Source organism: Lactuca virosa, chromosome 4 (genome assembly GCF_052849685.1).
Source record: "Lactuca virosa cultivar CGN04683 chromosome 4, Lactuca_virosa_CGN04683_v6, whole genome shotgun sequence".
Taxonomy (NCBI): Eukaryota; Viridiplantae; Streptophyta; class Magnoliopsida; order Asterales; family Asteraceae; genus Lactuca; species Lactuca virosa.
The window spans coordinates 493,818,765-493,844,777 of NC_136429.1; the positions used below are offsets into that span (position 1 = coordinate 493,818,765).

General features: G+C 34.6%; 1 protein-coding gene and 1 long non-coding RNA gene across 3 annotated transcripts; both read left to right on the forward strand.

The window, feature by feature from the left end:
• The first annotated feature begins 3,725 nt into the window (after positions 1-3,725).
• Positions 3,726-7,863, forward strand: LOC145109311 (uncharacterized protein At4g17910-like). Of its 2 annotated transcripts, XM_079046456.1 has the most exons (17): positions 3,728-3,927; positions 4,841-4,925; positions 5,056-5,119; positions 5,198-5,243; positions 5,379-5,494; positions 5,577-5,656; positions 5,752-5,830; positions 5,938-6,027; positions 6,113-6,186; positions 6,265-6,358; positions 6,428-6,554; positions 6,629-6,733; positions 6,805-6,913; positions 7,147-7,198; positions 7,282-7,326; positions 7,447-7,536; positions 7,613-7,863. In XM_079046456.1, the coding sequence occupies exons 2-17, from the start codon at positions 4,876-4,878 to the stop codon at positions 7,763-7,765; spliced, it is 1,374 nt and encodes a 457-aa protein (XP_078902582.1). In that variant the 5' UTR covers positions 3,728-3,927; positions 4,841-4,875; the 3' UTR covers positions 7,766-7,863. The 2 variants fall into 2 exon arrangements, with proteins under 2 accessions (XP_078902584.1, XP_078902582.1); XM_079046458.1 differs by lacking the exon at positions 7,282-7,326 and having other exon boundaries at positions 3,726-3,927.
• A 2,521-nt stretch (positions 7,864-10,384) lies between these two features.
• On the forward strand, positions 10,385-11,168 carry LOC145169392 (uncharacterized). Its single transcript, XR_013742466.1, has 3 exons — positions 10,385-10,580; positions 10,718-10,950; positions 11,036-11,168. It is a non-coding gene; the product is annotated as an uncharacterized LOC145169392 (long non-coding RNA).
• The last annotated feature ends 14,845 nt before the right edge of the window (positions 11,169-26,013 follow it).

Below are 26,013 nucleotides of genomic sequence, written 5' to 3' on the forward strand. Positions count from 1 at the left end.
ATATATATATATATATAAACTATTAGGATATTTTATTTTTATTAGTGTTGCATTTAAAACTTAAGAAGATGATCAATATAGTATCAACCTAACATTTTTTTAAACGCTCGACACTTCGGCTTATATTTATTTCATAGCCTGTATATGATAGTTTACCCAATTCCTACTTAATAGCCTTTTAGATAATTTTGATATTTCGATTTATGTATGTTCAGGAAGAAGATTTATTATGGAAGTCTCAAATGTTAAAATATAATATCCAATAGAATAGAAAGACTGGAGTCGGCTATTTTTAACGTATACAACAGTGAGCAGCTTGGGTGCCTGTGTCACCAATGTGCCTGCTTGCTTGCTTACCATCATCTTCCAATTAGAGGGTTGCTGCCGCCCATAGTTTCCATCATACTCTTCCGATCATTTACAAAAGACTTACGGGGGTTTTTTCTCCTAGACTTGCCACCTCCTGGTTTATAGCCTTGCCACTTTGCCAGAGATGCTTTAACGTATGCTATGTTCTTCCGTTATGCCCAACATCATCCTACATTCCTATCGTTAGGTGCTTGGCTGCCTGCATCACTTGCCTGTTTGTCATCCTTGCATTGACACAACAGACTTCAAATGCGGGTTTGCTTAATTGCTTCTCTGCCAGCGTTTCCCCCAAAGCTGTTTGCCGCCTTAATTTACCATCTTAAGGTGAGTCACTCTCTCTTTTCTTTGGCGCCACCTCCTGCTTCGTTTTGGCGCCTCCATATGTTCCCTCGGTACAGCTGACGTTGTGGATGGACGTCCCTGATTCAGCCACCGCTGACGTTTCCGGTCCAGGTAATAGGTTCTTTCTTTTTAGTTCTTATTTGTAGCAGAAATGATCAATTGAAAGTAACTCAATACATTTGTTTTTGTTTTTGGTTTCATGGGTTTTAAATTTTTAAGGTTCTAGCTCTAATTTTTTACTCTTGAAATTGATTTTGGATTTTTTTTTCTTTGTATACGTTTCAAATTAATGGTGAATGATCAATAAAAGATCTCTCCTGATTTGTTTTTGCTCTTATTTGTCGCTCCTTGTCTGATACAGATCACGTCTTCCCGTCTTCCCTGTTCTTTCTCTCCTACAAATCGCAGGTATGCTTCTGGTTTCTCTACTGTTACTTACTTCTGGTCTCAGTCTCACTCTCACTCTACTTTATAAAAATAAACGACAATGATGTAAAGAGGGTTTAATCGAAGGGTAATGATGTAAAAAAAAAAAAGAGGATAACAATCTCGTGTTCTTCATTTCTTGTGGGCTTGGTTGGTTTTGAAATAATATCAGATGATATGGCTAATGCTTCTTGTACATAGTAAGTGTTTGACTGTGATTTTGTTTGAATTTGCACGATTTTAAAGTTTTCCATTTTATGATCTACCAACCTTTTATTTTATGGGTTTATGGTGTTCTATTTAACTGTTATAAAAGTCTTTATTTTGAAAATGTTGAATCATCCCAATATAATGAATCTGATGGATGTTATTCAATAAAAGTTCTTTATGATTGATTGGGTTAACTCGGACAGCTGACCAAACCATGTATCAACACAAAAGGTGGTGTTCGTTCAGGGGAGATGATGGGAGTATGAAATCTACAATCATATTTGAGAATCTTAATTTTAAAATTCAACCACATGATACATGTGAGTATATTATATTTTTTTTTTAGATCAGTTGATCAGAGGGACAAGTTTTATAGTGTACAAGTGTGTGTAAAATTATTAAATGGGGATGATGCTACTTCTATGAACAGAGAAATAAGCAAATCTCACTTCTTTGTGATTTTTCACTACGCCTTCTCCCCTCTTTGCTGGAGAAATGATACCAGTTATTAGGAGGCGATTTCTTTTTTCCCAGATGAAATTAAATAATTTCATCTGTTTCATATATAACTGAACCTTAACTACTTGTGTTTATTTTGCTTAATATCTTTGATTGTATCAATTTCTTACTGTCTGTAGTTTGTCTTGGATTTTCATTTTCCAACCAACTGTTTGATAAGTTGCTTGACTGAATATCATAGAGGTAATTTCTGATTTTTTATAGTTGATGTCAGTTAACTAAGAGTCTTTTACTTGATCTGATTTGTGTCTTTTAGGTGCTACTGGAATTGCAAGAGTTAGGGATGGTTTTTGTTTTGTAAATTCTGTGGATTATTTCAGGATTTGGGATCGTAAGTGCTTTATATGCCTTAAATCATTTTATTCCCATCAAATTGTTGACCAATAAACTTGGATTTTAATACAAGTGTTTATGACTTGATGTACAAGACTAACAAGTAAATATACGTTTTCAGTTCATCGGATTTTGGCAATATTTTTGGGGTTTTAAACTTAATTGGCTAATATTTCCATATGAAAAGTCCATTTTGTTCCAAGTTCTTTTATTATTATCAAAAAATTGTTGTTAGATATACAAAAACTATGTCCATTAAAATTTAATATTGGATTACTGGTATATAAATAACAAATGTGCTGTTTTATGTAGTCATCTTATTTTGGCAGTTTTCAAATGATGCTTTGTTTTTTTTAGAAGTTTGATTTTGTATGACCATATAGAAACATAGTTTTCTTCTCTGTCATGCTTCAACAATAGAAATTGTTGACATGAAACTTCTTGCTCAACATAGTATACTTATTAAATGACCTACAAACTAAATAAACATAAATTGACTGCATCATATTCAGAAGAGTTATGTGAGTGTGCTTTTTGAACAAATATTTACATTAATGCCCTTTAACTAAAAATATTCTTGTTCTTCAACAATAGAAATTGTTGACATGAAACTTCTTGCTCAACATAGTATACTTATTAAATGACCTACAAACTAAATAAACATAAATTGACTGCATCATATTCAGAAGAGTTATGTGAGTGTGCTTTTTGAACAAATATTTACATTAATGCCCTTTAACTAAAAATATTCTTGCTTTTTCCTTTCAAATGTAGTTAGTTTATCTATATTTCAATAAATATATATACCTGAAGTATAATATTTTCTTTTCAAATTACCTGAATATGGATATTACTTTAAATATAATGTTTCTTTTGAATAAATGTTAAAAATGTATTTTATCTAAAAAAATCATGTAAAAATAGCTTACTGATTAATTGACTAGGGGCGTGATTATCACGACCCCATTAAGTTTCCTAGTATATATATATATATATATATATATATATATATATATATATATATATATATATATATATATATATATATATATATATATATATCATACATTAGTGATAATGTCATGCTTATTGTATTCAAGTTATGCTTCTAAATGGAAGAATGCAAAAAACACATTATGTTTGTTTCATAAGACTCGTATTTTTTATTCAACAATTGTTTGAATTAAAAGATATATATATATATATATATATATATATATATATATATATATATATATATATTGAAAAACAAACAGTGAGAATAGACGGAAAAAAAAAAAAAAAAAAAAAAAAAAAAAAAAAAAAACAAACGCATTGGGCTTGGCTCTTCTAACCTGATAAACAAAAAAAACGCCCTAAACAAAAAAAAAAAGAAACACGGAAGATCGCTCCAGCCGTTCTCCTTCTTCGTTCTCAGCTCTATATATTATATAATATTGAAAAACAAACAGTGAGAATAGACGGAAAAAAAAAAAAAAAAAAAAAAAAAAAAAAAAAAAAACAAACGCATTGGGCTTGGCTCTTCTAACCTGATAAACAAAAAAAACGCCCTAAACAAAAAAAAAAAGAAACACGGAAGATCGCTCCAGCCGTTCTCCTTCTTCGTTCTCAGCTCTCTCTCGTCGATCGCCGACTCCAGCCGCTCGTCGGTCGCCGCTGCCCCTCGCCGGTCGCCGCTGCTACTGTCCGGTGCTCGTTCTTTGCTGCCATCGTCTTCAACATCGACAGGTTAGGTTTTTTTTTTTTTTTTTTTTTTCTGATTTCTTATTTTAGTACCGATTTTATGCTGTGTAGTACCAAATTTCTGCTTTGAGTACCAATATTGTTGCTGAGATGTGAAGAATCTTTGCTAAAATCTTTGTTGAATGTTGATTTATGATATAATTGTTCTTATAACAAATTTTCTGCTAAAATTTATGTTTTGGTTTATGAATTTTTGTGCTGAATTGGTATGAATGTTTGGTAAAATCATAAATCTTTGCTGAAATCATATATTTATATGCTGAAATCATAAACTTATATGCAAGTTTATATGCTGAAATCATAAATCTTTGCTGAATATGTTAAAGTCTTTGCTGAAATGAGTTTTCTTAAACTTATTTGCTGAATTGTTATCACTTGTAGTGCTTGAATGGAGATCATGTTTATGCTTATATGCAAGTTTGTGCTTAAATCGTTGAATATGCTAAACTTATTTGTTGATGGTGTTGTATAATCTTTGCTTATATGGTTTTTTTTGTTCATTCATGATGTGTTGTTGTTGATGATGCATATGTATGTGATTATTCTGTGTTGTGTAACCAATATGTATGTGTTTATGACTAATGACTTTATGTGCTTCTTAGTTTGTTTAAAGTGTAAACTTGTACATTCTGAGTTTATTTGTTTCCTGGATGGATTTATTGTAGTTTATGTGCTTCTTGATCATGCATTATTCTAGAAATGTTGAAAACTTGGAAGATGATTTGGATTTAGAAGAGAGAGAGATTAGATAGCATTTGACAATTTGGTATGACCAATGTTTTAAACTTATAAGTGTCATTTTTGTATGCACCTTACCTATTTAGGAGTAGGTAGTTAGGTGATGGAAATTTATTTTTTCATGTTTTAAAAATATAACTGTCATTTTCATTTTTGTTAGGATCTTGCAAAGGCAAAAACGATCTTGACTCAGCAATGGATTCTTCTGCGAAATCTTTCAATCCAAACAAGCATTTGAAAGAAGAGTAAAATCCTCTCTCTTCTTCTTCTTCTTCTTCTTCTTCTTAGTATATATATAAAAAAAAAAACAGAAGTATCATTTTTTAGGTTTACGAAACTGTAAGAAATGACATGTGTGTAATTAATGTTTATCAGATTTGTGAGCAACCTAACTGGATCTTCCATGGCTGAAGTTTTTGTACTTTCAGCAATATTTTCTGTACGTATGTTTTCTTATTCTTCCTCAATCAAATTAAATAAAATGGTAATTGAGCTTCTAACATTTTGCTTGATTCAGATGCTTATTCTCCTGCGACATACCATCGGCATCTACAACAAAATAGGTTAACATTATTTCAGGAAATATGTTAATGTTATTCAGTTGTTGAACAAATAGCATTTACTAAATTCTTGTTTGCGTTTTCCTGTTTCTTTTTCTTTTAGTAAAATGGATTGATTAATTTGGTTTGCATCTCCAGATGAAGAAACTTCATCAAAGAAAAAAACAAAAACAGTTGGGTCATGGGGGGCTTACATCATCAGAATGATAGTAGATTTCCTCTCCATTGTTCTTCCTATCACTCTCGTTTCTACAGTAAGTAAGCCTGTTCTAGATCTTCTCTTGTGTAATTGTGTTAGAATAGAAAGACTTGTATAATAAATAAAATTCTTGACAGGTTCTATCAGAATGGAATTACATCATTGGGGTTGTATTTGTATTTGTATTGGTGTTGTTTTTGTATTTTGCATATAAGAGGTAATAATATGTCTTCTTAAATCTTTCTTCTGTTATGTTATTTTTCCAATAAATCATTATCCGACACAAATCTTCCATTCCATATGATGCAACAGAGATGGATGTTGGTATCAGGAAGAAGGGGTTCATATTCATTCTCTTAGGGAATGTGTATCATCATACAGGGTTTCATTGGTAACATCAAAAATCATTATATATATATATATATATATATATATATATATATATATATTTCATTTTTCTGTTGCTCTAAAATAAAATTTTGATTGTGTTTTGTGCAGATGCTTATCACATGTGTTTGTATTTTGGCTGTTGACTTCAACATATTCCCTAGAAGATATGCTAAAACCGAGACTTATGGGACTAGTTTGGTAAGGTAATTATTATATATTTATAACAATATATTTTTATCTTTTTATTGATAAATAAAAAAAATCTATATATTTATATTTTTAGATGGATGTTGGGGTAGGTGCATTTGTTTTTGCAAATTCATTGGTTTCACGTCAAGCTCGGGGAGTTTCTACAATGTGAGTGAGTCAGAGTCATCAATTAAATTATGTTTCTGAAACAAATACTTATTTATTTATTTATTTTTGGTATTTTAGGGGTTTAAACTTAAAAAGTGCACTCTCCTCTACTAGCCCACTACTAGTGCTAGGTTTTGCTAGACTTGTTTTTACATCTGGTGTTGACTATCAGGTACATAATAAAGTCTGTTTCTGTTTCTAGACTGAATAATAAATAAATGACTATTCTACCCCCTTATAGGTTCATGTGGGAGAATATGGTGTTCACTGGAACTTCTTCTTCACACTTGCTGGTGTCGCGGTGCTGACATCACTTGTCAATGTCTCTCCAAACTATTGTGGGCTTTTAGGTTCATTGGTACTAATAGGTATAATTTTATTTTCTTAATTAATAATTATCTTCTTTTTATAAATTATAATTATATTTTCCATTTGCTTTTAGGCTACCAAATTTGCCTAATGACTGGATTGAACGTGTATCTGCTATCTGCTGAAAGAGGAACAGACATCATCAGTCAAAACAAACAAGGAATCTACAGCATATTCGGTGAGGTATTTTTGGAACAGGGGTAAAATTGTCTTTTTGGTAATCATTTAGCTGTTTTGTTTCCTGTTCAGGATATTGGGGGCTACATCTTATTGGTGTTTGGTTAGGCAACAATCTTTTGTTTGGGAAGAATAATGATTGGGCAAGAAAGAGAGTTTGGATTCTATTTCTTTTCTTCTGGTATATATAATATAAATTTTTTAGAGTAAATTACAATTTTGGTCCTTGAGTTTGTTCAAAAGTTTCAGTTTTGGTCCCAAATAGTTTTCTTTTGCATTTTTGGTGCCTAATTTCAACTGTTGTAACGATTTTGGTACGAAAATATCAAATTGGGACAAAAACTGCAATTTTTGAACCCAACCAAAATGTAATTTTTTTTTAATAACAAAATACGTTTATTCTCATCTTCCCAGGTGTTTGACCTTGATTCTGGATAGTTATGTTGAAAGACCTTCGCGTAGAATGGTTTCACTTTTCCATGATTTATTATTTATTATCTGTACTATTTTTTACAAAAAAAATGTAATTGATTTTTTATTACTTTTCAGTGCAACCTGACATATGTCACCTTCGTATTGGCTACAAACCTACAGGTGATTTTTCTTTATATATATATATATATATATATATATATATATATATATATATATATATATATTAATTTGGCTTTTTTGTATCATTTAAAAAATTTAAAAAGTTATTTTTTTTTTCAGACCTTGGGAATAATAATGCTCTCTGGTGGTAAAAAGGTGTCACTGCTGGAACAAGCAATCAACCGAAACTTGCTAGCGGTTTTCATTGTGGTAAATATTTTGAGCTTCAAAGTTTTTTATAATTAAAAAAAAAAAAAAGTAACAATTTGACATGAAATTTATGCAGGCAAATTTATTAACAGGATTAGTGAATTTATCGATGAATACCCTGTTTGTGTCTCCACTCACAGCACTATTTATATTAGTTGCATATGGTTTTATTATTTGTTGTGTTGCTGGATTTGCAGATTATAATGGTATTAAGTTAAAGTTTTGGTAAAATAGTTGTAATAAACCAATTTTCTTTTTGTTGTGTTAACTATACCTTGAAGATTTGAAGCCAAATGCCATCTTGAAACCCCTTTCATTTGGGCTAAAGTATTTTAAAATAGTTTTTAAAACCATTTAAGACCTCCCAAAACATCAAAATCTTTCAACAAGCAAAGTGAATATACAATCAATAGCATACTCTACTATTTCAACAATTGACCTCACATATAGGCCTTAGGACAGGTATTCAGATGGTGCAGTTTATCAAATTTGTTTTTTAAATTACACTTTATTTTTTAACCAACAAAGGTTATAAGTATCAAAGATTGATTGCTTAAAATCTCAATGAACATTTACAATATACTTTCCTAAAGAAATTATTCGACCCTTGAGGGATAGTTACATACCAATTCACTAACGAATAAAAACATCACATGTAACAAATCAAGGCTAATCAACGGTACATTTAGATGTTACTTACAAGATGTGGCATTTGAAAATTTTCAACTTGTTTATGATCAAAACATCTGTGTAATCAACTAATCATTCATTCATATAATCTCTCAACTACCGAAAAACTTATCCTTGGTTTTCAACAAACTATGATTCAGCCAGCAGGTTGTTCGTTAGAAGCATTATCTTCTTCGGTTTCACTTTTATCAGCATCTTTTTTACTAAACGCTAAAGTAATCGCCCTATCCATCAACTCCTGCATTACATATTTACAAGTTCATGAATCATGCCATTAAACATAAAGTCTCTTTTTCCAAAATAAAAAATGAAAACTTAAATCTAAAAACAGAAGGAGTTGGTGAAGAAGCTTTGTTGGAGCTTTAGCTTGTGGATCCAGAGACTAGGCACATTCCTCAGTTGCAAGAAGGTATAAAGCCTCAACCTTGATCATTGTATGCTTAGATCTCTTCATGTTATGGTTTTATGCTTTTTGGTCCCTTTTGGGTTGGTTTGGTGAGCTAAAGTCGTTTTTGGAGCTTATCCTTGTATATATGGGCATATTAAGAGTTTCTTAAGCATAAATGTGCAAACTTTATGGTGGTTTTGGTCTCATGCATGTGTTAAGTCATTTATTAAGCTCTTTTGAGCTCTAGAGCCTCATTAATCCATGCATGCACGTAAAGTTGGCAACTTTACGTGATAAACCACCTTAAGGAAGTCAGATCTAAGTGTTGGAGTGAAGTCTTAACCGTTTAAGAGTTGAATGAGGAAGTTGGCCAATCAGGGGGAGTACGATGGGCATACAAGCTGGTACGTGCCGCATACATGCTCTAAAGCGAGTACGCTTAGCATACAAGTTGAGTACGCCCCGCGTACTCAGCACTGGGCTCCGGAAGTTGGGTTTTTGGGTGTTGGGCCTATTCTTGGACCTTAGGAGTCTAGGGCTTCATTTTGGGTCATCAAAATATTGTTTTAGGCTAAGAATATTTTTGGACCTTGGATTAAGGCCCATGAAGGGGTTTGGGCCCAATTTGGAAAATTGGGCCATAGTTGGGCATTGGGTGATTATTTTGGAATTTGGGCCTTTGGACAATTTGGATTGGGCTTGGGCCTTGGGCCAAGTATAGGGAAGGGTAAAAAGGTCTTTTACCCTAGTTTGGACTCGTAGGGTGAGTCAAGATCCAATTATTAATTGGATGATGTTTTATGTGATTATAGCGGGGATTCTTAGCGGGCCAGCAGCCAGAAATTTATCCATGAGATTCAGCAGTGCGAGGCGAGTTTCCTCACTGTGTTTAGCGAGTCGAAGGCACCAATGTCGGCCCATGGTTTTGTTATGTTAGGATGCTAGATGTTTGCGTGACTCTTGCATTTGTTATGTGCGTGTATGCTTACCGGGCGGGGCCCGATGATTATTCTGTATGCTATGTATCTTTGTGATTATTGCATGTGTTATGTGTTTATATGTTTATATGTATACCAGGCGGGGCCCGATGATTAACAAATCTGTATACCGAGAGGGGCTCGATGACGGGCGGGGCCTATTATGTGTTTATTTATGTATTTATGGTATGTAGTATTTTGGGGAACTCACTAAGCTTTGTGCGTACGGTTTTTAGTTTATATTTCAGGTACTTCCAGTTCCAAAGGGAAGAGCTCGAGATGATTGTAGAGCACACACCATTCGATTCCACATTTTGTGATTTACTCTGACGATTGTTGATGTATTGATACGGTTTGTTTACCTTGGTTTTATGACAATGATATGGTTTACTATTTTATTAATCTAAAAATGAAAAAATTCCGTGTCTTATTTTTGGGACGTTTCATCTCTCACCACGTTCTTTATGAACTGTTCATCACCCCACAACTGTCACCTTATCTCTCCAAACTCTGCATATAAATAGTGAGGTATTGAGGGAGAACGACTGGCCGGTTGTACCTTCATTATCCCCATTCAAATCATGATGGAGCATCAATGGAGCAAGCAGATCAATCTCCAAGAAGAGCACCACCACTTGATTTGTTTGGATTTCTTAAATCTTCTTCACAAGATTCATCGATCTTTCTCTTATCCTTTTTCTGCTTTATTTATTGTTAACATAAATGCTTCTATCCAGTGTTCATCTTGGTCTAGATGATAGTCTTTTTGGATTATTTGCTTCCGTTTCTTCATCTATTTCTCTTTTCTCCTGCATATGCGGTAGAAGGTGTAAGGAACGATTCAAAACCACAGAATGCGACTGCAAAAAATGAGAAGCCCCAATTTTCAAATCGTTGAGATCTATCTGTCAGAATCCGAGCTCATTGCTTTCTAGGTTACAATGACTTTTACCATGGTGGATCAATGAAGTTAGTTATTATTGGGGGAGGTAATTTCCCTGTTACAAATACAGAAAAGAACCATTTTGAATAAATCTTCTTATTATATTGAACTATATAAAATTGTCATGTAAGTTAACTAAATTATGTTATGGTAAGACTCATGAAGTCATTTTTGGTGGTGCAGAAACTCTTGATGTGCTTGAAAGTTGGGTTCTTGAGCTATTTAGCACAGTCAAAAGCAACAATGCTTTAAAGTCAGAAGTCAAACAAGACTCCTCATTTGGAGTCCAGGAAAAATTTGTCGTTTAGAAGTTGTTAAAGATGTTCATATTCTTGATCTATCATGGACATTGCCATGTCTTCGAAAAGACTACACAAAGAAAGAAAAAGACTATTTGGAACATCTCGTAGGGCATGGTAAACCACTATACTTCCTTAAGATAATAAATTTGCTTTCAATTTAAAAAATGTGAATCTACTAAGAGCACACTTATGTTTACAGAGGGCAGAGGAAGCTTACTTTTCTTTTTAAAAGCAAAAGGGTGGGCAACTTCTATATTTGCTGGTGTTGGTGATGATGGAATGCATATATCTTCAATAACATATGTTTTCGGCATGTCTATTTACCTCACTGACTCTGGTCTTGAAAAGGTAATAATTAAAATCACAATCTTCTAATTAATTGTTATTGTACACTGATATGAGGGATTAAACTTCATACATTTTACTTAGGTTTTTATGATTACTTTTGTTTTATTGTTTTATTTTTCAGAGTGTTCACAACAATGGAACATGAAGATCATCATACAGTGGTCTAAAACACAGAGGTGGTAAGTTTAAGGTTTGAATTTGTTTATTTGTGTGTATTTGCATGTAAGTGTGTATTTTTGTTTATTTGTGTGTATCAATATCTATAGGTGAGTACCTAATATTTTCTATCTTTTAAACTCTTGATTTTAGTCCTATATCTTTAATTTTGACTTTCTTTTTTTCTTTTTGCAGTTTCAACATTTGGAATCAGATGTCCTGCTTTGAGACCACCACTCCGCACCGACCCCTTTATATGTAAAATTATGACATCTATTTCTTGCATATATGTAGTTTTGTACATCAAATTTTATTTCATTTAAAATTTTGAATTGGCATACATGTTTTTAGATTTTATCTCTAAAATTCTTAATTCCCTAAACCCAATTGAATTTATCAGTTGAGGGGTTGTTTGGATTTGCTTTTAAAGTTAAATACGTGATTAGAAAAATCCAATTTTTATGTGAATTAAATTAATTGATTGAAGCTTTTTCAGTAGCTAAAATTCCAGTTCTAATAAGTTGAAGTGCATACAAGTTTTTGAACTTATGTATGATAAAAACATGTGACATTAAAATCAAATATAAGTATAATAATTGCTTCTATTTGTACTTGGTCCCATAAGTTTATAATTATATATATATATATATATATATATATATTTAAACGACATTTATTAGAAAAAAACAAACAAAAAGCTAGCAAGGAGCTAGCAAAAACCAATTACAAGTTCATAGGAAATTGAAGCCAAACATTCCAATCCCTAGACATTTTACGATTCCTAACACAATACCAATTAAAGGAATACAATTTAATGGTATCAACAAGAGTATCTTTTCGATACTTTTTAGTGCGAAAGACCATCGCATTTCTATAACCCCATAAGACCCATAACATAGTCATAACAATTGCAAGAGTCTTTTCTTTCTGCATCCCTTGCATCGATAAAGCATCCAACCAATCATAAACCTCTTGTAGCGAACTAAACGAAGGCATATGTAAATCCGTCCACCCCGCAATTCAACTCCATAGTTGTTTCGCTAACTCACATTTAAAAAACACATGATTTGAATACTCTAAGTCCTTATCGCAGATAGGACATGTAGTAGAGGGAATATCAACCCCTCTAATCTCCAAATTAACCTGAGTAGGTAACCTATCCAAAGCAATCCTCCAAACCAAAACATTCACTTTAATTGGCACAAACCTATTCCATCTATACAACACATGACCCATGGGAAGCAAAACATCATCTAAATGATTACGAAGAGATCTAACAGTAAACTAATCCAGGTTACCTAACTCCCATCTCTAAGCATCCCTGTTATTCGAACATTTTACTTGCTGTAACTCCTCCAACAACATTTGTAGTTGTTCCGCCTCAATTCCTCCCCTAACGTCCCTGCGCCATTGCAAGACCCAGTCTTCTCCACTCCAGTAGTCTCTCACCACCCCTTCTTTAGCCAACGAGAGCGCATAAAGTCTATCATATTTGATTTTAAGACTTAAATCATCCCTCCATTTATCCCACCAGAACCGAATATCCATACCATTACCAAGTTGTCTTCTCATCCAAGAATCACTAACATTACCAATACTATGAATTTTGAAAATAGCATCAGTAATGTTCCTCCAAACTCCCATGCCACGCACCCGACTATCAACTCCAAAAGTCTGAAATTGACTACCATGACACGCTTTTATAACGCTAACCCATAAAGTGACAGGATTAGTGCAAAATCTCCATCTCCATTTATACAAAAGGGCATTGTTAAGGGCTGCTAAAGAACCCACTCCCAAACCACCATTATCCTTTGAATTCAGAATTAAGTCCCATTTCACCCAACTTATCTTCTTCTCATTGGAATCCGCCCCCAGAAAAATTTTTCTCTGATTTGTTCCAACATTTTGACAATCTGAAATGGAATTTTAAACAAAGACATGTAATATATACCCAAACTACCTAACACAGACTTTAATAACGTTAACCGCCCACCAATTGAAAGTAATCGAAGCTTCCATCTAGACAACCTTTTCATGATTCGATCCACAATTACCCTCCAACCAGCAACTCGATTCATATTCTCACCAATAGGTAACCCTAAGTAAACAAAAGGTAAGGAAGTCGAACTACAACCTATCAAATTCGATAAAGCCTCACAAGTTTGGCTCTCAACACCTATCCCCACCAAATTCGACTTAGAAAGATTTAATTGTAAACCTGGCATCATATAAAAGCAATTTATAATGCGAAACAAATTAGTAATATTTTCAGCATCCTACTCTCCCATAAATAAAACATCATCAACATAAAATAAATATGACACTTGCATCCCAAGATTACCCAATTTAGCAGCTCTAAACATCCCATTCGCCACCACATCTTCCAAAATGACATGCAACCCCTCCATAGCAATGATGAAAAGAAACGGGGATAGAGGATCACCTTGTCTAAGCCCTCTTTCCAAATTGAACTCTTGTGTGGCCGAACTGTTAATTAAAACAGAAGATCTCGCCGACACCAAACAAGCCCGTATCCAACTACGCCATTTATCTGGAAAAACCAAAAAATACATCACTCGATCAAGGTACTCCCAACTAAGAGAATCAAACGCCTTTTCGAAATCCACTTTAAAAATCATTAACTTCTGCTTTTTCCTCTTATACCAATTGACATATTCACTTACCATTAAAGGGCCATCAAGGATTTGCCTTCCTTTAATAAAAGCGGATTGTTCCGGACTAACAATACCATCCACTACCTTTGCTAGCCTATTAGCTAGTAATTTGGCAATAATTTTATACTGAACTCCAATAAGACTAATTGGACGATAATCCTTTACTAAAAGTGAATTATCGACCTTTGGAATTAGAGTTATAAAAGCTGAATTGCATCCTATAGGAAAGAACCCATTATCAAAAAACTCCTGAACAAATCCAAACACATCGAATTTAAGAATTTCCTAATACTTTTTAATAAACCTGAAAGAAAATCCATCGGGTCCTGGAGCACAGGACCAAACCGCCTCCCGAATCCCCATCTCTGTGACTTGACTTGACTTTGAATGAAATCAGCCTCAACATTACTCAACGTATTATATCTATGACTTCTCTCTATAATCGGAATAACACCAAAAAACTTAAACTTGGTAGCATAGAAATCGAAGAAAATATTTTTAACACTTGATGGTTCATCGATCCATTCCCCGTTTGACAACATCCCTCGAATTTGCATATGTTTACGCCTTCTTTTTAACATCCCATGGAAAATTTTTGATTTTTCATCTCCTTCAATTCCCCATTTAATCTTCGCCTTTTGAACATAGTCAAGACCTTCCACAGCCTTTATGTCAGACATCTTTTTTAGTACCTCCCGTCTTTCACCGACCAACATGCTTTGCTTTTGCATTTAAATGAAAAACATAGAACTCATAAGCATTGCCAACTCAACTGGAAGGTGCACATAAATAAGAATGTCTCAATCAAACACGACCGGTTATCAACCTCAGGTTGCGTTCTAGTGATAACTAAAAGGTTTATTGTCGATTGAATCTTGAAACTCTTAAGATCAATACGACTCCTACTGACTTCTTGGCATATGAGTTTTTCTCTCAAGGAACATTCCTTGACGAGCTAAAAAAATATTCAAAAGTTCATGTGGATTCCCGACAAGAAAACACTTCATAGAATAGGTCTCAGTTTATCTTTTGTTTCTCGATTAACGAAAAACATCACAACTCTAATTTTGTATGTGCTAGAGTAAGAAAACATCTTTACTCTACATATTTCAAGGTGTTTTCAACCTTCTTAGTTTTGAAATAAGTTTCAAGATATGACTCACAGTTACTAGAGCATGGCTCTAAAACTTGATTTGGAATGAAGTATGACTCATCACTTGATCGAACTATTTCCACCAATATTTGATTCCTATTCTTAGTCATACAATTGCAGTAAGATATTCTTTGAGGATCAATTGTGATATAAATCCGCAATCACTAAGATGATCATAAAACATGATACTAAAGTATTCTCCTTTCCTTTCATATTGAAGAAACTTTTATCTTTCAGCCTAATAAATTCTTTTATTCATTCTGCTACTCTTTGAATCTTTTCAAAATATCAAAGTTATGCTTAATCTTATAAACACAACCATATTTACTGAAGCATTAGTAAATTATGATGAATGAAGTTATCATCCTTTGTGGTGGATCTGAATAGTACATATCAACATGTACTAGATCCATTAGTCATTCACTTGACTCACATAAACATGTAATCGATGAATTAGTCATACTTTTCCAATGAATAAGATTCTCATATACTATACAATGCAACTTGTACAACACCGGGCATCTGTCCAATTGGTGATGGGATTTCTTTTCAGTTGGTCAATTATGACAATACCACAAGCGATATTATAAGAATCAAATCCAAAATTAATATTGTTAATATTGGAAATGTAACCAACACTTTCATAAATTTCCTAAGAGTAATAACAATCTATTAAATTATCCCAACTCCTTAGTAGTAGCTCTAAAATATGATCTTTGAAACCTGTTGACTAAAGTCCATTTCTCATGATCAGATTTATCTCACCTTGCTCAATCTTCCTTCGTTCTCTTCGATCCTATCAAAATGTGATCATCACATCATGTATTAAGAGTCTAGGAACTTATAAAACAATGGAGTCAGATAATGGATGTACCTGAAGTAGAGTCACACGACTTGACTTTTACTATCTCCAAGATCTTTCAGGTATTTTGGGCAGCTTTGTTTCCAATGTCCCTTCAATTGGTAGTAGAAACAAATGGACTCTTTGAGGTCAACACATGGAAGGATCCCAGAACTATCCTTTCTCTTTACCATACAATCAAACAGTTTGATCTTGGATGACTCCTTTCCATTAGGTAGAGAAATCTTTTCTGGAAAACCATTGTCACAATTTTCAATATCCATGGAAACCTTGGAAATAGACCCAATAAGCATTTCTACTTTAGATGTGATCTTAAGAATTTTGCTTCAGCAACAATCAACAGTTGAGTCAAATCATTTAGGGTCACATCAAGATTCCTCACATGTAAGTTTTTAAAAAACTAACCATATGACTTAGGAAGCAAGAGGAAAAACAAATCAATGGCTTTCTTCCTTGGGAAAACGACACCTAATTTATCCAACTCGTCAATGTACGATTTCTTTTCAAAACATGTGTACATACAAAGTTTCCATCTTGATGTTTACATGCCAATAGGGATTGACTAGTCTCGTATCTTTCAACTTGAGGAAAAACATGACGTTGGGAGAGTCACAGGAGTAGGAGGTGTAAGAGAGATGATATCTAGTTCCACTATTTCCTAAGGAATGGAAAATCAATTTAACCTTGACTTGAAATTGGAAGACCATCTCTGGAAGATTGAGGAAAACTATTCCCATAAGAATGAGGAAGACCATTTCTATCTTCATAAGATATTTGAAAAATAGGAGAAAAAGAGAATTCGAGTTAGTTGATTTTATTCCTTAATTATTAACCCATAAATTTAAATTAAGGCTAGGATCTATATTTTCGATTCGAACTTTGAAAAGTGATGTCGTAATCAAATTCGAATCTTTTTTAGGTAGGTAAGGCTTTTACCAATTCTAATCTTATGAAACTCCTAAATCTTTTGAGATTCATTGATTCCTATCAATGACATGTTTAATCTCGGATTATGTTTTCACTTTTGTGACTGGGATGTCGAGGATCACAAACGAGATATGCATAACCATGCAAACCTGCTTGACAACCTCGATGTCATTTATCATCTCACATTGATGTGTCGGTTAACTACACATGCTCCATCAACAATGATACTTTACGAGATGACCATCATATCTCTTTATAGTCCCTATTAGTGTGTCGGTTAACCACACACGCTCCACTAACGACATAGAAATCATGATGTGCGTTTTCATGGATTAGCATACTTTTCACATTTTCCTAAAGTAATTAAGAGTGGGATTTAAAATGGTTTAGTTACTTTATATGACTATACTTATTAATGAAAATATGTCCTATCAAATATGTTAGGGCGCTTCCTTATACCCTATTTATAGCATGGTTTCGTGAATGAGGCATACTAACGATTTGACTGACTTTTCTTATACATATGTATTAAGCTTTTAATAGTATATATATATATATATATATATATATATATATATATATATATATATATATATATATATATATATATATAAGGTGTATTTTAAAACATTTCAACATACAAGGTTTAATCCTTTATAAATTAGACATTTTAATTTAATTTAATTTAAACCAATTTATGGATTTATTAATTATCTTTTAATTACTCATTTAATTAAATTAATAATAAAATCCATAAGGATAATATTTATTAATCTTATAATCAATCATTATCTTATCTAAGAATATCTCTTAACATTTAGGATTTTTATTTAATTATCTTTTAATTAATAATTAATTAAATTAAAGGATAATTCACAAATACAAGATATAGGATATCAGATTACCAAGTTGAATATGCAGGTTTTAAACAATTGAAATAATATTAACTAGAGTAATTATCCTAATCAATTGTGAATTAAGCAAACAAATTCGTTGAACAGTGGCTTCACCTCGTCGTGGCAGACAATTGCCACGTTGTGACAGAACAAGAAAAATGCGGATTCGAAGATCTCCACGTCATGGCAGAAGAACACCACGGCATGGAACTGCGATAGAATGATGATTCTGTCTTTCCTCCAAGACATGTTTTATTTAAGTTCAAGCAATGTACATTCAATTGTTAGACAACCATACACGCATATACCACTGATAGGTTTTACATGCAATAACACAGATAAATCCTTATACACTTAAGGGTACATGCAACCTATTGAACATCAAGAACCCTACAAGCCCTAGTTATTTTCGAAATTAATAAACAAGTTAGGGATTACATACCTTTTTGATTGTTGTAGTAAACAATCAAACCTATCCTACTTGAAATACTATTGGAAGAAAACACCATAAATCTTGTGCCTCTGATGGTTCACACCCAAACTCTAGCAACCAAAGAGACTTGAAGAGAGAGAGGGAGAGAGAGAGAGAGAAAAAAAAAAGTAGTAGAAGAAAAATTTTGGATTTCTCTTCTTGGAATAAGGCGAAGAACGAAAATCAAACCCAATAAGGGTTTATGTAGGTGATAGGAAGGTAGTGGATAAGGCAGATTCCTTTTAGATGACCCTAATCCTCTTGCTTCCTCCCTAAGGCATCTAGGCTTCCTTAGAGCCTAAGAATACTTCCAATAATGATCTAGAATTCGTCTCCCTCTATAGGAGGTTCTAGAATTAGTCAACGAACATTGTCACATTTAGTCCTTATACTTTTGGTTAGGGATGAGCATAACCGGGTACCCGCCTATTTTAGTCGGAACCGGAACCGCTCCCGGAACCGGCGGTTCTGAAATTATTGGTATTGGAACCGGAACCGCTTACACCGGTTCCTAGATTTTTGGAACCGCTCCCGGAACCGCCAAGACCGGTTCCGGTTCCGGGTACCCAGTTTTTTGAATATTAAATTTTTTTATTTTATACATGCCATTGAAATTAACTTTTATAAGTAATTGGAATTCAAGATATAAACGAAAACAATTAAAAAAAACTTGATCTCAAAACAGGAAAACAGCAACAAATGGAATTTAACAAGTCCAAATCAAACTACAAAACAACAAAACATAAAGTCTCAAAACAGCAAAAAAAAAAACAATAGCAAAACATCACAAAACAGCAACAACAACATCATCTAACTCTGCAATCACAAAACCAGTCACATTAGCAAACTAATCAATCATATAACTTCTGGAATGACGAAAAAGATTTGAAGCTTCAATAAGAGTTGATACAGAAACCAAATTATCAACAATAGTCATCATGATCTGAAGCTTCTTGATCACATACCCAACCAGAACAAATTTTGCTGCAATCATAAAAAAATATTGCCAAAATAAATCAAAGTCATATAATTAATCAAAACTGAAGACTTTCCAGCTGATAATCATAAAATTTAAACAAAAAACAATGTTAGTAAATAACTAAATGGTAAAATGAAAGAGTAAAATGAGATATCATAATGTGTTAAACTCACTACTGTATATATCAGCATTTCACTAGCATCAAATTACCGATTTTTAGAGGAGCATATGTGCTTTTATTTTAATTTTAGAACCTTAAAACTTTTAGGATTTTTGTTCAGCAGGCATGACGTGTCAACAACAGACACTGCCTTCATTTCATGTTCATCCAAGCATCTCCAATTCTCATTCCTGCAAACCAACATTCAAAACAATCAATCAACATCACTTAAACTATTTATAAAAAAGATTATATATTTAGATATACTCACATCACCATCAGAACTTTGTGGTAATGGGATTCTTGAGTCAGTTTTCCCACAGGAGAAACACTTTTTGGAGGAGGTGACCGATCTTTCTCAATACGCCTTGCTGGACTTCTGCTCCTTGAAAGTGTTCTTCTTGGAGATGCACTCCTACTCCTTCGAGGGCTCACACTATTTCGAGTGGGGGAAGCACTTCTACATACTTCCATTACACACTATCTATTGTCAGCCTATAAACATTTTATCTAACTGCAACATAGAAATATAAAGATATGTATATACCTGATTGGAGATCGGCTTCTGATGGGAGATCAACTTCGACTTCTACCCTTTTCATCTTCATATCTTCCTCTTCTGCTGGATTCTTTTTGATAATCAGGGTTTCTTCTTCGGCTTCGACTTCTGCTTCTGTAACGATCCACCACACATTTAACATTTGGGGCTTCTTCCTCGGGAAGCCTTTTTCTTCATTGTGTAGACAATTAGGAAAATGCATCAACATAAGCAGCATATAAGGGGACCACGTTAATAATATACCGTCTAAACTGGAGATGAAAAGCAACTAGAAAAAGAGGTAGAAAGAAGAACATACTCTTTGGATTGAGCGGGTTTGAAACTTCGATTGAGCTTACTGAACAGATATGAGTACCGACTGAACAGAGATTGATGAGAGTGACAACGAATGACATTTGATGTTGGGCGGATGACGATTGAGAGTGACAACGTTGTGGTATTTCTGGTTAATCTGTAATGGGAGCGACGAGTAGACGACGATGACTGTTTGAAACTTAAGAGGGGAGAGTGACGAGAAGAAGAGAGTGTATGGTGTCGGCGTTTTTTTTGTAAGAATGAATATCAGAAACCCTAAAAACGCTTAGGTCTATTCTTTTTCACTATTTTTTTAAAAACAAAATTACCAAAATATAAAAATTTAATATATATATTTTTTAGAAAAAGGCGGGTACTCGTCGGTACCGGTTCCGGTTAACCGCCGGTTCTGGGTACCCGGTATTGGAACCGGAACCGACGGGTAACCAACGGGTATCGGTTTTGTAAAAATAAGAATTGGAACCGGAACCGCCTTACTTTAGGAACCGGAACCGGAACCGCTTAAGGCAGTTCCAGTTCCAGAACCAGCAGTTCCGAGGCAGTTCCGGTTCCGAAAGCAGGTACCCGCTTCCGCTGCTCATCCCTACTTTTGGTTAATCCAATTAATCCCAAAATTAATTACATTAATTTCTTATTAATTTTTAATTAAATAATATTATTTCTAATTAATATATTATTTTCTAATATATTAACAAATCATTTTTTGCTATTTATTAATTACATAATAAATCAATAAATCAATCTCTCTCTCTCTCTCTCTCTCTCTAAAAGTCATATTTTTCAATTACTAGGTTTGAGGGCAAACCAAAAGGACTTTATCAATAGTTCATGTGTATACCAATTTAGTTATTGGCTTAGACACCTAATCCAACAAATCCCCATTCTCCCCTTCAGGGAAGAAGCTCGTCCGCTGAGCATTCTCCATGTCAGCGATCCAGCGGCGGCTAGCAATGACATCATTAGCCCTAAAGAACTATGGAGCTCCACAAGCCTTGAACTCTCGAAATGAGGGAGTTCGTGTTCCCAACTGTCTTGCCGTGATTTCGTCCCGAAAATCCCTGAGTCGCTCATCCGACAACTCCATAATCCCAGTGTGGTATGTTTCATGATGCTCCTGCGTAATCTCCATGATCCCCTCCTTGATCGTACCAAAGATCACAGGAGCCTGCTCCAAAATACCGCAGGTGATCTCCGACGAGATGAACTCCTGTATCCGCATTTCTATCGGCTTAATACCAATGCCTGAGCCTGAACCAGATCCTCCTCCACGAGTGCTCATCACCACACAGAAAAGAAACCATACAATAATTATACCATAACCAAATAATCCTCATCCCATAGGCTTCCTAGATTCTTTGTGACCCCCCGCGATTCTAGTATTGATCCTATGCTTTCAGTAGTACGGGCCCAATACAACCTTCCATACCTATCCATAATTTCCTCAAGAGTTATCCCGAATCTTCCAAGTCACCTTATGAAATCGGTACCCCAAGTACCTGCTAAACAGCACAACCAAACCCATTACAACACTTCCTAGGCTCTCCTACGTTCCTGACCTCACCCTGCCATCAGCTGTTGAAGAACTCCTACTAATTTCAGCTAATCACTTTATTAATACAATCACATGCAACAAAGTTTAGATAATGCTTCGAGTAAAAGACTCACCCCTACAATGGTTAGACTCAAAAAAGAGTTGCGCAATAGGGACAAATCTGTCACTCTAAGATTATTTAACCTTTACAACATGTGACTTAACATACTCACTTAATATTTAACTCACATCACTAAGAGTTCCACAAAGCACAAACAACATTCATTCAGTAACACTCTAGGCTACAGAACAAACAAAGAACATCCCAAGCTCACTTACTACAACCCATGCTAGGTACTCCCACTCTCACTTCCGGTTGCCTTATGCATTCAAATTATACACAATACATGATAATATAGACTGTCGAATAAAACACTCTACCCTAGGACCACAACCAAACAAGGAACATGTAATAAAGCTAAATCAGTCATTATGGGCTATATGATCCTAATCGTATACAATTTTTAAAGCATACACTTAGCAATCACTTCTATCAATACATATTCCAATTCTAACATAGCATCCAATTCTTCTTAGGCTACGAGGCATCACATATCAGACAAATCTATCATGCAATTCCTGAAGGTATCCTTAGCCTTATCCTAGCATGCAAAATTACATATCATATATGATATAACATATCAACATGTATGGATATTTTGGGAAGCACTTACTTGAGCTCGGCCGATTGCACACATCATACCCCTTTATTCTTTACAAAAGTCTTTTTAGAATTTATTTTCTTTTTAAAATATTACTAACTCCTCCGTTTTAGTTCAGTCACACCCGAGAGTATGCCCGAATCCCTCAAACCAAGGCTCTGATACCAACTCGTATCATCCCAAAAATTATAAAGTAAAACTTTCATTTTAGTTCAACACAAAACATCATTTATTCTTATCACCATTCAGAAGTACGTCAAAGTAAAATACTTATCAGAGTACAAATCCTAAAATCATCAAGTGTGGAAACATGGGTGGATGCGTTGCGATCAAGTCGGACCCTTCCCTTTCGAACTGGAAGTACATGAAACCATAACCATAAAAAACAGTAAGCACAAATCTTAGTGAGTTCCCCAAAATACCACATACCATACATACATTGCCATGGGCTACCCCCATGATCTTGCATACAATTGCCATGGGCTACCCCTATGGTCTTTTCCCTGGAATGCCAGGAGCTACCCCCCAGGGTCTTACAACTAAGTGTCATGGGCTACCCCCATGGTCTTTTCCCTGGAATGACATGGGCTACCCCCAGGGTCTTACAACCAAGTTCCATGGGCTACCCCATGGTCTTTCCTTGAAATGCTAAGGGCTACCCCCATGGTCTAACATCCAAGTTCCATGGGCTACCCCCATGGTCTTTTCATGCAAGTATCACAAAGACAACTAGCACATAACACAATCCAGTGGGTTGGCATTGGTGCCTTCGACCCACAAGTACAATGAGGAGACTCACCTCAAATCGAGATAACCAAAACACACACGCGTTGTTGTTACTGGGCTCCTCACATTGAACACATCCAAAATATCCCTAGTTAATAATTACGGCAATTTCCAAAACCCAAGGTCTAATTCATTTTCTGTCATTATAATGGGTAAAAGACCATTTTACCCTTCCCATATCTGACCCAACAACTCATGGCCCAAATCCTAAAAGACCCAAGGCCCAAAAGGCCCAAAAGCAGGACCTTACGAGTACGCCCCGCGTACCAGACTTGTACGCCCCACGTACTGCTCGATGATGCTTAAGGTACAACTCGCCATAACGTGAAATCGGGAAGACATGCATTACGCTGAGCGTACGCATATGTACGTCCAACGCACCCCCTTGGTGACCATTTCTCATAATTTTAGGACTTAATGGTTAAGACTAAAACGTCAAAACTCATATCTAACCTCTAAGGGATGTCTTAAGTCATAAAGTTTCTGACTTTCTAACTTTACATGGCTTAATGGGGTCCAACCCAAAGCCCTAAGTCTCAAACTTCTTCAAAAGACCACCAATTCATGCATGGAATGATTATACTTATCAAGATCCGATTTTTATGACTAAATGACCTCAACAAAGACCAAATATGAGGCTCAAAGGTTCTGGAGAAACTTCTACTCACAAGAACCACAACCATGGGACCAAAACATGACAAATCATAACCCAAAACTAGATCTACATGAGAAAGCGATCAACATTAAAACTTTATACCTCTAGAAGCTAGATCAAGATGAACAAGGCCTGGGCCACTTTTAGAATTGGGCTCTTGTTGGGCCATTAGTATTGTTGAGATGAGCCATTGTTAGGACTTGGGCCCTTATGGAATTGGGCCCATATTAGGCTTTAAGTGTCTTTTGGATTTGGGCCATCATTGGGCTGTAAGTGTCATTGAGTTTGGGCTACGGTTAATTGGGCCAATTAAGAGGAAGGGTAAAATGGTCATTTACCCTAGGAGTCGGCTTTAGTAAATTAAAGTCCCGGATATGGGTTATGATTCAATTATTGATTTTGGTTGTATTTGATTAGTTAGCACGGGGATTCTTCGGTCCAGTAGGCCAAACATTTGTTGGATTTTCAACGGACTGAGGTGAATTTGCTCACTATACTGTAAGACATTAGGGATTGTATGTGTTTGTAGTCTTTGTGACTCCTGTTGTATGTATTGTATGTCTGTGAGCCTGTTTGCTATATGTATGTGGTGTGAAATAGACCCGATATAGCCTTGTGATGACATATGAGTTGAAATAGACTCGGGGGTGAAATAGACCCGAGGGTGAAATAGACCCAGTACAGCCTTGTGTTGACATATGAGTTGAAATAGACTCGAGGGTTATATAGGCCCGGGGTGAAATAGACCCGGTACAACCTTGAACTGATGTATTTGTATGGTATGCGGTATTTTGGGGAACTCACTAAGCTTTGTGCTTACGGTTTATGTTTATGGTTTCAGGTATTTCCGGTTCGAAAGGGAAGGGTCTGACGTGATCGCAGCACATCCACCTATGTTTCCGCAACTTTATGATTTTGGGATTGTACTCTGATAACTATTTTTACTATGACATACTTTTGAATGATTGAAAAGGATAAATGGTGTTTATGGTTGAATTAAAAATGAAATTTTTACCTTATAAAATTTGGGACGTTACACTTTTATTTTGGCTATAAGTGTAAAAGCATAAACTTTTCCATGAAATTTAAAGAAATTAGAAAGGAAAAGAAGGTGTAATGGTTAGGTAGTTAAAATATTTCAATTAATCAATCCATTATATTAGGTCTGACAATTGTGTCGTGTTCGGGTTGGCGGGTCAAAATACACCAACCCAAACACGACCCATTTAACTGTACATGTTGCGGGTTGACGGGTTTGAAACGTAAGCCCCGTATACGACCCGTCAACCATTTAGTTATACGGGTTGACGGTTAGATTCGGGTACGTGGGTTAGATTCGAGTTCATGAGTTCGTGGGTTAGATTCGGGTTCAGGGTTCAACCCGGATGTTATTTATTAAAACTTTAAAAGAGAATTATTCATATCAATATCTAAAGTTTGACGTGCAACATTACTCTTTGAAAATGACATACACATTCTAGCACTCGATTTTTCTTTACAAAAACGCTTCAATTTATAATTTGATTTTAAATGACTTATGATACAAAAATGAAAATTCAACTTCAACAAAGTTAAAAACTAAGAAGATACAATAATTCAACCATAGACATATTACACAAACAATTCTGAAAGTCAATATCAACTATGACGTCATATTCTGTTTAGAGGATTTTTATGTAGATCTCAACGTTTTGCATCTCATATTTATTTCGAAAGCCAAGTTCTGTAGTCTACATGTGTTATTAATTTTCTATATATTAATATATAATTTTTTTATTAAAATGTTAAACGGGTTTGCGGGTCAACCCGTGTGTTTTTTGGCGAACTCATATACGACCCGTTTAATAAACATGTTGGCAGGTTGAAAAACTCAACTCAAATCTATTTATCTTCGTGTCGGGTCACAGGTCGTGTCGAGAATTATCATACCTACATTAAATATCATAAGGTGGAAAGTTGTGGGAGTTTAAAATTAATG